Here is a 13,532-nt window from a genome sequence, read left to right on the forward strand (position 1 = left end):
GCATCTTGTAGATGGTACACACTGCAGCCACGGTACGCCGGTGGTGGAGGGAGTGAATGTTTAAGGTGGTGGATGGGGTGCCAATCAAGCGGGCTGCTTTGTCCTGGATGGTGCCGAGCTTCTTGAGTGTTGTTGGAGCTGCACTCATCCAGGCAAGCGGAGAGTATTCCATCACACTCCTTGTGTCTTGTAGATGGTGGAAAGGCTTTGGGGAGTCAGGAGGTGAGACACTTGCCACAGAATACCTAGCCTCTGACCTGCTCTTGTTGCCACAGTATTTATGTGGCTGGTCCAGTTAAGTTTCTGGTTAATGGTGACCCCCAGGATGTTGATAATGGGGGATTCGGCGATGGTAATGCCATTGAATGTCAAGGGGAGGTGGTTAGACTCTCGCATGTGGGAGATAGTCATTGCCTGGTACTTCTGTGGTGCGAATGTTATCTGCCACTTATCAGCCCAAGCCTGAACGTCGTCCAGGTCTTGTTGCATGCGGGCATGGGCAGCTTCATTATCTGTGGAGTTGCAAATGGCGCTGAACACTGTGCAGTCATCAGCGAACATCCCCATTTCTGACCTTATGTTGGAGGGAAGGTCATTGATGAAGCAGCTGAAGATGGTTGGGCCTAGGACACTGCCCTGAGGAACTCCTGCAGCGATGTCCTGGGGCTGTGATGATTGATCTTCAACCACCACAACCATCTTCCTTTGTGCTAGGTTTGACTCCAGCCAGTGGAGCGTTTTCCCCCTGACTCCCATTGACTTCAGTTTTACTAGGGCTCCTTGATGCCACACTCAGTCAAATGCTGCCTTGATGTCAAGGGCAGTCACTCTCACCTCACCTCTGGAATTCAGCTCCTTTGTCCATGTTTGGACCAAGGCTGTAATGAGGTCAGGAGCCGAGTGGTCTTGGCGGAAACCAATCAGGGCATCAGTGAGCAGGTTATTGGTGAGTAAGTGCTGCTTGATAACACTGTCGATGACACCTTCCACCACTTTGCTGATGATTGAGAGTAGACTGATGGGACGGTAATTGGCCAGGTCGGATTAAAGAGCAAAAACTGAATCCAAGGACATCTGAATCTTAGAATCTTTACTCAGAATGAAAAATCCAAAAGACCAAACGGTAAAGTTTGACACCAAAAATACAAATACATTTAGTTGAGGAGAAATTTTTTCTCACAGAGGGTCGTGAGTCTTTGGAACTCTCTTCCTCAGAGGGCGGTGGAAGCAGAGTCTTTGAATATTTCTAAGGCAGAGGTAGATAGATTCTTGATAAGCAAGGGGTGAAAGGTTATCGGGGGTAGGCGGGAATGTGGAGTAATCAGATCGGCCATGATCTTATTGAATGGCGGAGCAGGCTCGAGGGGCCGAGTGGCCGACTCCTGCTCCTAATTCGTATGAAGAAAGTATTCAACAGCCTAACTACCTGGCCTTCCCATCAAGGGTGCCCATCAGTCGGAAAACTGAGAGCCTTGTATCTTTTTGCTCCATGTGCAGTAATGTATCAGGTGGAGAATTTGCACTACAGATTTACAACTGAATTGTAGTAAGTGAAAGACCAGGAACTCCCAGACTAATTGGAGCACTCTTTCCCATTTCTATCCTTGTTCATACAATCATTTTTGTTTGAAAAAAGAAATACAGGAACTGAGAAATACAGCTTGTAAAGGAATAATAATCTACTCTGCATTTCAGAATGGAAGCATTAGACAAGGACCTTGTATCACGGGCTGGTTTGGAGAGTGGAAGTGAGGATGATTATGAACCTCCAGCTATATCAGAGCTCCAGCGCCTTCTGTGGACGAACGTAAACTGTGGACATGTGGATCAGGTTTGGCCAAACCTTCACCTGGGAGACGCGTAAGTGCACAGCCTAAAAAAAGATTGTTCAATTATCCGCCTTGGTTACATGAAAACTAGGGGGCGTATTTTAACACCGAGCTGGTTTCCAGTGGGAAACGGCTTCACGGGTTAATCTCCCGCCTGGCAGAGGCAGCAGTAACCACGGCGATTTTAACCGCCGGGCTTCATTTACATTATGCTGCCGGCAGGGGGGACGATAGGGTGGTCAAGGCCGCTCACCGGCTTCCAGATAAGTGGTTTGCAGGGGTTTTGGGAGGACAGGAGGGTGGGGAGGTGACTTTCCTTGTGGGACCCGAAGGAGCATGGTGCTCCTCCAGGCCCCACATTCCTTACAGGCCTCTTACCTCAGGATGACTTCCCCACTCAGGCTGCGTTAAAGCTGCATAAAGCTGTGAGGCCCCCACCTGCTTTAGGCGGCACCTCATTCGCCTGCAAAACCTTGCACGTTAAAATCGGAAATGGTCAGGATTTGAGCGGGCTAGTGATCCGCTCGATTTTAACTACCCATCTGCCTGGTTTCTAGGACCCCTAGGAATGTTCACTGAAATGTTAGAGATAGTTTCAATGACTTCTTTTAAGATTTATTTATATTTTACACGTTATTTTCATTCTATAACGTCGTGTGTTGACTTTTGTTTAAGGTGCATTATTCCTAATGGAGTTGGTGCCACTAACATGCCTGAAATACGTCGGATGCCATATCGGCTCAGGCGATATTCAGGTGGCCCTGGTGGCCGCCTTAAATGGGCGTTAGGCCCCTTGCATATGCTGATGAGGGCCTAGCACCTGCTAAAGGAGCCTGCTCTGAAATTGGTGAAAAAGTAGACTACTTTTTTCAAACTCCACAGCAGCCTATCCAGCGGAAGACAAGGCAAGTATTATATCCCTCCATTGTCATTCATTAGCGATGCTAAAAATAAATACTTGTATTAACTATAGATTTTATGTTTGGTGAATTCATGTAAGAAATTTTGGTGATGTTGGTTGAACCAGGACACCAGGAAAACTCTCTATTCTTCTTCAAGAAGATTGAGAGAGAGAGAGAGAGAGAGAGAGAGAGAGAGAGAGAGAGAGAGTACCCAGTAACAGTGATGTCATTTCGGAACAGATTTATTTATTGGTCTTCAGGTAAGTCCATGGGTGGGGATTGGGCCAGAGCAGCCTACACTAATGCTCTGGAGCCAGGGGATCACTCCTGCTTCTCCTGGCTCCACATTAAGGCTCCAGAAACATAGAAACATAGAAGATAGGAGCAGGAGTAGGCCATTCGGCCCCTCGAGCCTGCTCCATCATATAATGAGATCATGGCTGATCATCCAAATTCAGTACCCTGTCCCTGCTTTCTCCCCATATCCCTTGATCCCTTTAGCCTTAAGAAATATATCTAACTCCTTCTTGAATATATTTAATGAATTGGCCTCAACTGCCTCCTGTGGTAGAGAATTCCACAGGTTCACCACTCTCTGGGTGAAGAAATTCCTCCTCATCTCTGTCCTAAATGGCTTACCCCTTATCTTTAGACTGTGACCCCTGGTTCTGGACTCCCCAACCATCAGGAACATCCTTCCTGCATCTAGTCTGTCTGGTCCTGTTAGAATTTTATAAGTTTCAATGAGATCCCCTCTCATTCTTCTAAACTCCAGCGAATATAAGCCTAATCGACCCAACCTCTCCTCATACGTCATTCCTGCCATCCTAGGTATCAGTCTGGTGAATCTTCGCTGCACTCCCTCCATGGCAAGAACATCCTTCCTCAGATAAGGCGACCAAAACTGCACACAATACTCAAGGTGTGGTCTCACCAAGGCCCTGTACAACTGCAGCAAGACATCCTTGCTCCTGTACTCGAATCCTCTCGCTACAAAGGCCAACATACCATTTGCTTTCTTAACCGCCTGCTGCACCTGCATGCTTACCTTCAGCGACTGGTGCACAAGGACACCCAGGTCTCGTTGCACTTCCCCTTCTCCCAATCTATTGCCGTTCAGATAATAATCTGCCTTCCTGTTTTTGCCACCAAAGTGGATAACCTTGCATTTATCCACATTATACTGCATCTGCTATGCATCTGCCCAATCACCCAACCTGTCCAAATCATACTGGAGTTTCTCTGCAGCCTCCTCACAGCACACATGCCCACCCAGCTTTGTGTCCTCTGCAAACTTGGAGATATTACATCTAGTTCCCTCGTCTAGATCATTAATATATATTGTGAATAGCTGGGGTCCTAGCACTGATCCCTGCGGTACCCCACTAGTCACTGCCTGCTACTCGGAAAAAGACCCATTTATTCCAACTCTTTGTTTCCTGTCTGCCAATCAGTTCTCGATCCAAGTCAATACCTTACCCCCAATCCCATGTGCTTTAACTTTACACGCTAATCTCTTATGCAGGACCTTATCAAAAGCCTTCTGAAAGTCCAAATACACCACATCCACTGGTTCTCCCTTATCTATTCTACCAGTTACATCCTCAAAAAATTCCAGTAGATTAGTGAAGCACGATTTACCTTTTGTAAATCCATGTTGATTTTGTCCAATCCTGTCACTGTTTTCCAAGTGCTCTGCTATTACATCTTTTATAATGGACTCTAGCATTTTCCCCACTACTGATGTCAGGCTTACTGGTCTATAATTCCCCCTTTTCTCTCTACCACCTTTTTTGAATAGTGCGGTCCATGGGAACTGTTCCAGAGTCTATAGAATTTTGGAAGATGACCAGCAATGCATCTACTATTTCTAGGGCCACTTACTTAAGTACCCTAGGATGTAGATTATCAGGCCCTGGGGATTTATCGGCCTTCAATCCCGTCAATTTCCCTAACACCATTTCCCTACAAATACTGATTTCATTCAGTTCCTCCCTCTCATTAGACCCTATGTTCCCCGACATCTCTGGGAGGTTATGTGTGTCCTCCTTTGTGAAGACAGAACCAAAGTATGGAGTTAATTGGTCTGCCATTTCTTTGTTCCCCATTATAAATTCCCCTGATTCTGGAGAAGGGAGAGCGTTACTGTAGACTGCTGCTGGCCTAATTGGAAAGTGAACAGACTCTTTGTTACCTGATTGGATCATTCTTGACTGCCGGTCAAACAGCCATTCTTCCCGACCCCAATATTATTCCCAACTATTAAACAAAAGCGTTCAAAGAAAATGGAAAAAAATACACAATCTTTCTTAATGTTCCAATGATTTTATTTCCAATTGCTTGCCGCAGTGTTTGAGAGATGAATCTTTAATTCCTGGAGAATCTAGGACAGCCTGGAGAATTGGCAACTCCAACTGCTGCCTATTGAACTTTTATGGAGCCAAATGCCACATTCGTCAGAATTCGGTCCACCAATGCATCAACCAGGTCACAGAAGGCTTGTTTGCTGGGGCAATCACTTTTGTCATTTTACCAGGTGGCAGATTTCCCCAAAGTGCAGAAGTACATTGATGGCAATGTGCAGCCATCAAGACTCTTAACTACAACTCCATGGCTTATATGTATAGGAAAGGTGTTCATTCCACAGGGCAGCTGAATGCGTGAAATCCCATCAGAAGCTACAATGCCTTCATCTTGTGCCAAATCGCAGTGACAGCGCTATTTCAAAGAGCAGGCAGACTGGTTGGACAGCTCCAGCCCTCTCTTCCTCTTGTCCGTAGCCAATCACCATTTGCTCTTCTTCACCAGGTGCTCCCTCCAGACTCTCTGGGCAGGAATTTAACTTGGGAGTTGGGTAGAAGGCGGGACTACAATTTTCGGGGTTGTAGTCCCGCCTCCATCGAGATGCGGCCAATCCACGCGATTTTAACTAGATTGACCTTGTTGAGCCCGCCCAGTGGGCTCAGCAGGCCAATGAAGGGCCACCTGGCAACAGGCGACGTCACAGACTGAAATTTCACCTGTCAAGAGGTTTTGACAGATGAAATATCAGCGTTTCACAGCTGTTTGAAGCTGTCAAACACTGATAGTCTGACTTCTAACCTGAGTCCTTCTCCACAGACTCAGTTAGAAATCTCTCCGGCACAGAAAGCTGCAGGCTGTCACTTTTGACAGTTCGCAGCCATTCTGCTTTCTGTGCCGGTGAGATGAGGGACTCCCGAAACCTAGAGGAAGGAAGGCTGAAAAGGTAAGTACAGGTAATTTAAACTTCTTTAATCACTTTAGACACACCAAACACACTTACCTTTGCACTCATGCACACATCACTCACCTGAACACCGACATCTCGACCCCTCCAAGCCCTTCAACCCGACGGCCCGACTCCTCTAACCTGGCGTGGTTTGGAGCCGTCGGGAATCCCACACTTCAAGATTTAAAATAGGGATTAGGCTAAAAACTGCCTGTTAACTACCTGTTAACAGGCAGTTAATTGGCACTAATCCCTTCCCGCCTCAGGTAGGCGGGTCCCAGTGCGGGGCAGGTACCCGCCTCCTTTGAAACTGGCATGGAGGCGGGTTTGGGTGCAGGATGGGGTCAGGACCCCTGATTTCAGAATTTTAACCCCCCGCACGCCTCCAATCCCGACTCCACGGCACAATGAAAATCCTGCCCTCTCTATCTGATTCCTCCACTGGTGCCTGTGGGTCGAGGAGTGTGACAGACGATCATGTCACGGGCCAGCCTCCTGCTCATCTCCAGTGACAGCCGCATCATCTTTGGAGCTCCCTACACAAGGTGGCGGGGAATGTGTGTTGGCAGGGGGGCTGTACAGCACATGTCTGTGCATATAGTAGCAAAGTCAAAATAGTCATGTGGCTATTGGGCAGATGTGTCTGGTTTTGGCCCACTGAGTGAGTTTCAAGGACTAGCAAGAAGAAGGCGAAGAGTAAAACCTCCGAGAAGCCACCAAGATTTTCCTCATCCACTCCCAATATGGCCTCTACCTCAATACTTTGGAAGGCCAGTGAGGCATCGCAGATTAGCTGGAACGCCACCAGCGTGGGTATCTCTCTCGATGGCTGTGGTCAGCCTTCTCCCTCAGGTTACTCCGAGAGCATCTCTATCACCAGGGAAGACAAGGTTGAGCAGGTTGGGCCTATACTCATTGGCGTTTCGAAGAATGAGAGGGGATCTTATTGAAACATACAAGATTCCGAAGGGGCTTGACAGGGTAGATGCAGAGAGGATATTTCCCCATGTGGGGAAATCTAGAACTAGGGGGCATAAGTTTCAGAATAAGGGGGCACCCTTTTAAGACGGAGATGAGGAGAAATTTCTTCTCAGAGGGTCGTGAATCTTTGGAATTCTCTTCCCCAGAGAGCTGTGGAGGCGGGGTCAGTGAATATATTTAAGGTGGAGATACAGATTTTTGAAAGGTAAGGGAGTCGAGGGTTATGGTGAGCGGGCAGGGAAGTGGAGTTGAGGCCAAGATCAGATTAGCCATGATCTCGTTGAATGGCGGAGCAGGCTCGAGGGGCCAAATGACCGACTCCTGCTCCTATTTCTTATGTTCAATACAGACGAAACAGATGTTTTCAGCATTGGAATGTAACAGGAGGGGCGCCCCAATCACCAGCTGACATTCCACCTGGCGTGAAAAGATGAGTACAAAGAAATTTGAGAAGCGATTAGTGACTTGGGGACAAGACATGCAACACTTGTGTGAGGCAGAGGAAAACTTTCCCTTTGCCAGCCGCCATGTTGCCGCAGCATGGTTACAGAGATGGTAGTTTGGGACTGAAGGATATGAGGGTTGGGGTCAGTGCTGTCCAGGCTACATTGTTGACATGCTGTGGACTTCAGTGCTTGTTGCGGGCAATCCTTTCACTTCAGTGCTCAGTCCGAATGTGGAACTTTTCCTCAGTCCTGGAAGCTCTCGTGTCTTATGGACAAGGGAGATAGCCTCAAAAATGTCCACTGTGCTGCACCTGCTCTGGCAGCACAGCCAGGCTTTCTACAGTGAAGGTAGTCGCAGTTCTTCTAGTTCAAGCAGAAATCATCTTGGCCACAACAGTCGGGCTCTGTTCAACATTAAACTGCAGAACTTTAAATGCAACAGCCCTTGAAGTGGCTGCTTAGCTGATCATCAGCAGAGATTAGCAGGTCCACCACAATTGGGGAATTGACCCTAATGCATCTTAAATTGATTTCTGGATATATTTGTTTTATTCGCTTATGGGATCTGGGCGTCGCCGACAAGGCCAGCATTTATTGCCCATCCCTAGTTGCCCTTGAGAAGGTGGTGGTGAGCCACCTTATATTGCTGCTTGTTAACTGTCCCTCACACATGAATTATTGGTTGCAATTTGTTTTGATGAGATGCTTACTGCCCTATTTTTTTTTTGCGCTATTTTCTCTTTCCTTTTACAGGTCACCTCCGGCCACATGCTAGCCATGGCCGAGAGATGAGGTGACCCACTCCCAGACTCCTGTCAATGCTACTCTGAACTTGAGGCACAGATTCACCAGACTGATACCTGGGATGGCAGGAATGACGTATGAGGAGAGATTGGGTCGATTAGGCTTATATTCGCTGGAGTTTAGAAGAATGAGAGGGGATCTCATTGAAACTTATAAAATTCTAACAGGACTAGACAGACTAGATGCAGGAAGGATGTTCCTGATGGCGGGAGGGTCCAGAACCAGGGATCACAGTCTAAGGATAAGGGGTAAGCGATTTAGGACAGAGATGAGGAGGAATTTCTTCACCCAGAGAGTGGTGAACATGTGGAATTCTCTACCACAGAAGGCAGTTGAGGCCAATTCATAAAATATTTACAAGAAGGAGTTAGATATATTTCTTAAGGCTAAAGGGATCAAGGGATATGGGGAGAAAGCAGGGACAGGGTACTGAATTTGGATGATCAGCCATGATCTCATTAAATGGCGGAGTAGGCTCAAGGGGCCGAATGGCCTACTCCTGCTCCTATCTTCTATGTTTCTATGTTAAGAGTGATGTAATTCCGATTTTTCTCTTTTCCGCGCACCCACCCTTACAGAAGCACTTGGACCGCGGTCAGCACCTCCCCACACAATGGCCAAGAATGGAGACCCAGCGGGTGAATTAAAGGCCCAGAGGTTGCTGCCAAACTTAAGGTGTAAATCGTCCTGCAACTTGTGGCGAGGAAGAGATACCCCGTGAATTGCGATCGCCACAAGTTCCTGGGCGATTTGCGTCACTCCACCATTAGCCTCATGAAAATAGCATCTCGGCCTCAACCTCCCCGTGAGTTTCGTGAAGTTGCTGCATTTTGCGCATTAATTGCCAATTAAACTCGCCGCAGAAAGTTAGGGCTGGTAATTAACAGCATAAGTACCTTTTAAGGAGGAGATTTATGTTCTTGCAATGCCACTCAACTTCCCCAGCCCAGAAAGGGAACAAGTTATAATATGGCGTCTCATTCCAACAGGTAATAAATTGTTCTTAGAGATTTTTAAAATTTAAAATTAAAATTTCAAAATAAATTCTTACTTTTCCTTTCTGTCTCTTTTTTCACGCTCTCTTAATCCAATCTTCTTTCCCTCTCTTTATTTCTCTGCCTGTAGCTGATTTAATTATAATTCACCCTATTTCCTTCTCTGTCATTCCTCTATTTCTTTCTCAATCCTTAAATCTCATTGATTAAGGAGTCAGACCAAGATCTCTGCGCTCTTCCAATTCTGGCCTCTTGCGCATCCCCAATTTTAATCGCTCCACCATTGGCGGCCGTGCCTTCAGCTGCCGAGGCCCTAAGCTCTGGAATTACTTCCCTAAACCGCTCCACCTCGCTACCTCTCTTTCCTCCTTTAAAACGCTCCTTAAAACCTACCTCTTTGACCAAGCTTTTGGTCACCTAATACCACCTTATGTGGCTCAGTGTCAAATTTAGTCTGATAACGCTCCTGTGAAGCGCCTTGGGATGTTTTACTATGTTACAGGCGCTATATAAATGCAAGTTGTTGGTGGTGGTCCCGTTGTTCACCAAGGTCCCAGATGTCCCATCGCCCTCACCGTTATCACTTCCAGCAACTTACAGGGCAAAAAAACTTCGAGCAGCAGGGTGAGCAAGAAAGATTAACGAACGGGGCATGCCGCGAGATGTCCCGCTCCAGCACATTCTGGGTCAATGCTTTTGATTATTTTTTTGTGCATGCGTGAAATATTGAGTCTCTGGGCAGCGAAATGACCAATCTTAGCAATAGAACAAGACTCTGTAAGCTATTTATGTTCTAAATAAGATTAAAAATAATCATTTAATGTTCTCCAGGTGGACAGCACGAGATAAGTCGACTCTACGGAGACTGGGGATTACACACATCCTCAATGCTGCTGATGGGAGGTTCAATATTAACACTGGAGCTGTATATTACAAGGACATGGAAATACATTACTATGGAATAGAGGCATTTGATGCCCCAGATTTCAATCTTAGTGCCTTTTTTTACCCTGCTGCAAAATTCATAAGAGCTGGACTAAACACACTTGGTGGTGAGTAGCTGGGATGCTCGGTGATAATAGATGTCCAATGTAATTTGAAAGTAGGGTCAGAAAGCTATCTTCTCACATGGTTACTTCCCGATCTGCCTTTCTATTTTTCATCACATTTCCATCTGCAGTGGAATAAGTAATTAGGAAATACTTTGTGGCCCTCAGCAGAAGTGGCCCCTCTTGACACACAGAATCAAATTGGAATTTCATCGGGCACAAGCACAATGAAAGCGGTTCTATCAACCGCACTATTTTAACCCTTCTTCGGTCCCAAAGGCAGGTGAGATATCCCTTGGAGCCTGAAGTAGGATGAACAGTCCACTTGGAGCAACCCAGACTCTAATCGTCTCATTGGCAGAAAGAGAGATGATGGAGATAAACGCAGCTTTTATCTGAGCCTGTCACAGCGCTGATGTTGTAACGGAGTCCTTTTTAAGAATAAATCAAGCCTGAAATGCATGCCTGGTGTCCCTGTCCACACAGATAGTCCGCAATAGTTCCTCAATGCAAGTCTTTCTTTCGTTTGTTAATTTTTTTAAGTATCCATGAAAACGTGAAGGATTATGAAATGTGAGATGAGTGATTGCTTCCATGCTGACAGGAGTCATTGGTCTAGAAATTCGGCGATGCAGCGCTCACTTTTTGGACGCTAAACAGACTCCCAAATCTCCAATATGGCGGGCAGAAAGAGCACGCTCATTATGAGTCGGAAGTGCGCTGCCCTCAATATTGGTAATGGCCAAAGGGTTGGCGAGCAGTGCCTACACCTGAAGTAGGCGTTAGGCCCTTTGCATAGCCAAACAAGGGACCCAATGTCTGTTTGAGGCTCCCACTGCAAGATTGGATGGTCCCGAGGCTGCTGGTGCTGGCCACACTCTGGAAAACCAGGCCACCACCAGCCAGGTAAGTTTTTCAAATACTTCTCCCAGCCCCACCTTCAAAGAGGACGGTCCGTCAGCACTCCCGCTACCAGTCTCTACACCCCTCCCCCCAGCTACCAATCCTCCCACCCCCCCCCAACCCCTGCCAGCCACCACGACCTCCCCACCCACTTGTCCCCCCCCCGCCTCCTCACTTACCTGAGGACCACTGCTAGCGTCGCAGCCGCCCGATCTTCAACCACACTTTGCCGGGAGAGTTGCCTCTTACTCTCTGCAGCTCGCCCGCTTCATGGAAATGAGGCCCGAGGCCCAATATCGGGGAGACCTCGGGCCTCACCATTCAGGTGCTGGGATTACACCCTGCGTCCGAACTTCTAGGCCATACAGTGCAATCTGCAACTAGCACTATAGGAGTGTGAGGAGGGGGGAAACCACTCTGTATTTTTATTAAATGCACATTGGAGGAAGCGGCTACTATTTTCTTTTAACTTTTAATATAAGTACAGGGAGACAGATCATTGATGTTTCTCAGACTCAGAGAAGGAATTGCCACACCCTGGAAAACAAACCACTAACAACTAAAACCATCAGTTGGGTCTTATATGAATATATAATAACAGGAGCCAAAGGGCAGTGTTACCCCCTTGACTGATGCAGTGTTCTCTTTTTGTAGGTCCTGTACAGATTTACTGAGAGACTGATTCCTATCTGTTCGATATAAAACCTGCTAGAGACATATGGTAGGAGTGCATGTGTCAGAGAATGAGAGGCCAGGGCGAAGAAACAGTGTGAGTGACTGAGTGCATCCCACAGGAGTCCAGGGAACGCTAGGCAGATGGAGTTAGGGTGAAGACAGGGCCCTTGTGTGGAGGATTAGGATAATATCAACGTGACCATCATAGAAACATAGAAGATAGGAGCAGGAGTAGGCCATTCGGCCCCTCGAGCCTGCTCCGCCATTCAATGAGATCATGGCTGATCATCCAAATTCAGTACCCTGTCCCTGCCTTCTCCCCATATCCCTTGATCCCTTTAGCCTTAAGAAATATATCTAACTCCTTCTTGAATATATTTAATGAATTGGCCTCTACTGCCTTCTGTGGTAGAGAATTCCACAGGTTCACCACTCTCTGGGTGAAGAAATTCCTCCTCATCTCTGTCCTAAATGGCTTACCCCTTATCCTTAGACTGTGACCCCTGGTTCTGGACTCCCCGACCATCGGGAACATCCTTCCTGCATCTAGTCTGTCCAGTCCTGTCAGAATTTTATAAGTTTCAATGAGATTCCTTCTCATTCTTCTAAACGCCAACGAGTATAAGCCCAATCGACCCAATCTCTCCTCATACGTCATTCCTGCCATCCCAGGTATCAGTCTGGTGAATCTTCGCTGCACTCCCTCCATGGAAAGAACATCCTTCCTCAGATAAGGCGACCAAAACTGCACACAATACTCAAGGTGTGGTCTCACCAAGGTCCTGTACAACTGCAGCAAGACATCCTTGCTCCTGTACTCAAACCCTCTCGCTACGAAGGCCAACATACCATTTGCCTTCTTAACCGCCTGCTGCACCTGCATGTTTACCTTCAGCGACTGGTGCACAAGGACACCCTCACAAGTTATATCTCAACTAGCACCTTAAGTGTTCCATGTCCTTCCATCAAGCTGTCCATCCTGTGGCTTTCTTCAATAATTGCAATTTCGCCCTGGATAGTCTATAAATAAAGACTTGCATTTCTATAGTGCCTTTCTCATCCTCAGGATGTACCAAAGCACTTTACAGCCAATGGAATACTTTTGAAGTGTAGTCACTGTTGCAATGTAGGAAACATTTTGCGCACAGCAAGATCCCAAAAGCTGCAATGTGATCATGACCAGGTAATCTGTTTTAGGTGCTAGTTGAGGGATAACTATTGGCTAGGATACCAGGGATAACTCCCCTGCTCTGCTTTGAACTAGTGCCATAGGTTCTTTTATATCCACCTGAGAGGGCAGACAGGGTCTCTTCTGAAAGATGTAACCTCCGACAGTGCAGCACTCCCTCAGTACTGCACTGGGAATGCCAGCCTGGGTTTTGTGCGCAAGTCTCTGGAGTGGGGCTTGAACCCACAGCCTTCTGACTCAGGGGCAAGGGTGCTGCCCACTGAGCCACAGCTGACACTACCATACAAATATCATACGAACAGCAGGCACGACTACCAGACTCTCCCTTAAATAAACCAACGTCACATGTTTATGGCAGAAAAATCACAAACTGGATCAGGGTGCTACAAAATAATGCAGCTGTGCAAGGCAATGGGTAACATTTGGTAATAACAGTGCCAAAGGCTGTACGAGGCAAAGAAGGTTGTCAGGGAAAAGCAGTGAACAGCAGAATGAACACGGCGACAGGA

At 47.0% G+C, this 13,532-nt stretch overlaps 1 protein-coding gene across 2 annotated transcripts in view; it reads left to right on the forward strand.

The window, feature by feature from the left end:
* LOC147098587 (dual specificity protein phosphatase 13B-like) overlaps positions 1–13,532 on the forward strand; it is a 33,572-nt gene that overhangs the window by 16,430 nt on the left and 3,610 nt on the right. For both annotated transcript variants that reach the window (XM_085970449.1, XM_085970450.1), the window contains exons 2-3: positions 1,696–1,860; positions 10,039–10,259. In XM_085970449.1, coding sequence (XP_085826575.1) covers positions 1,697–1,860; positions 10,039–10,259 — 385 coding nt within the window. In that variant the 5' untranslated portion in view covers position 1,696. The remainder of the gene's footprint in view (positions 1–1,695; positions 1,861–10,038; positions 10,260–13,532) is intronic.

This window comes from Somniosus microcephalus, chromosome 29 (assembly GCF_052327205.1).
Source record: "Somniosus microcephalus isolate GS21.2 chromosome 29, FLI_Smic_1.0, whole genome shotgun sequence".
NCBI classification, from domain to species: domain Eukaryota; kingdom Metazoa; phylum Chordata; class Chondrichthyes; order Squaliformes; family Somniosidae; genus Somniosus; species Somniosus microcephalus.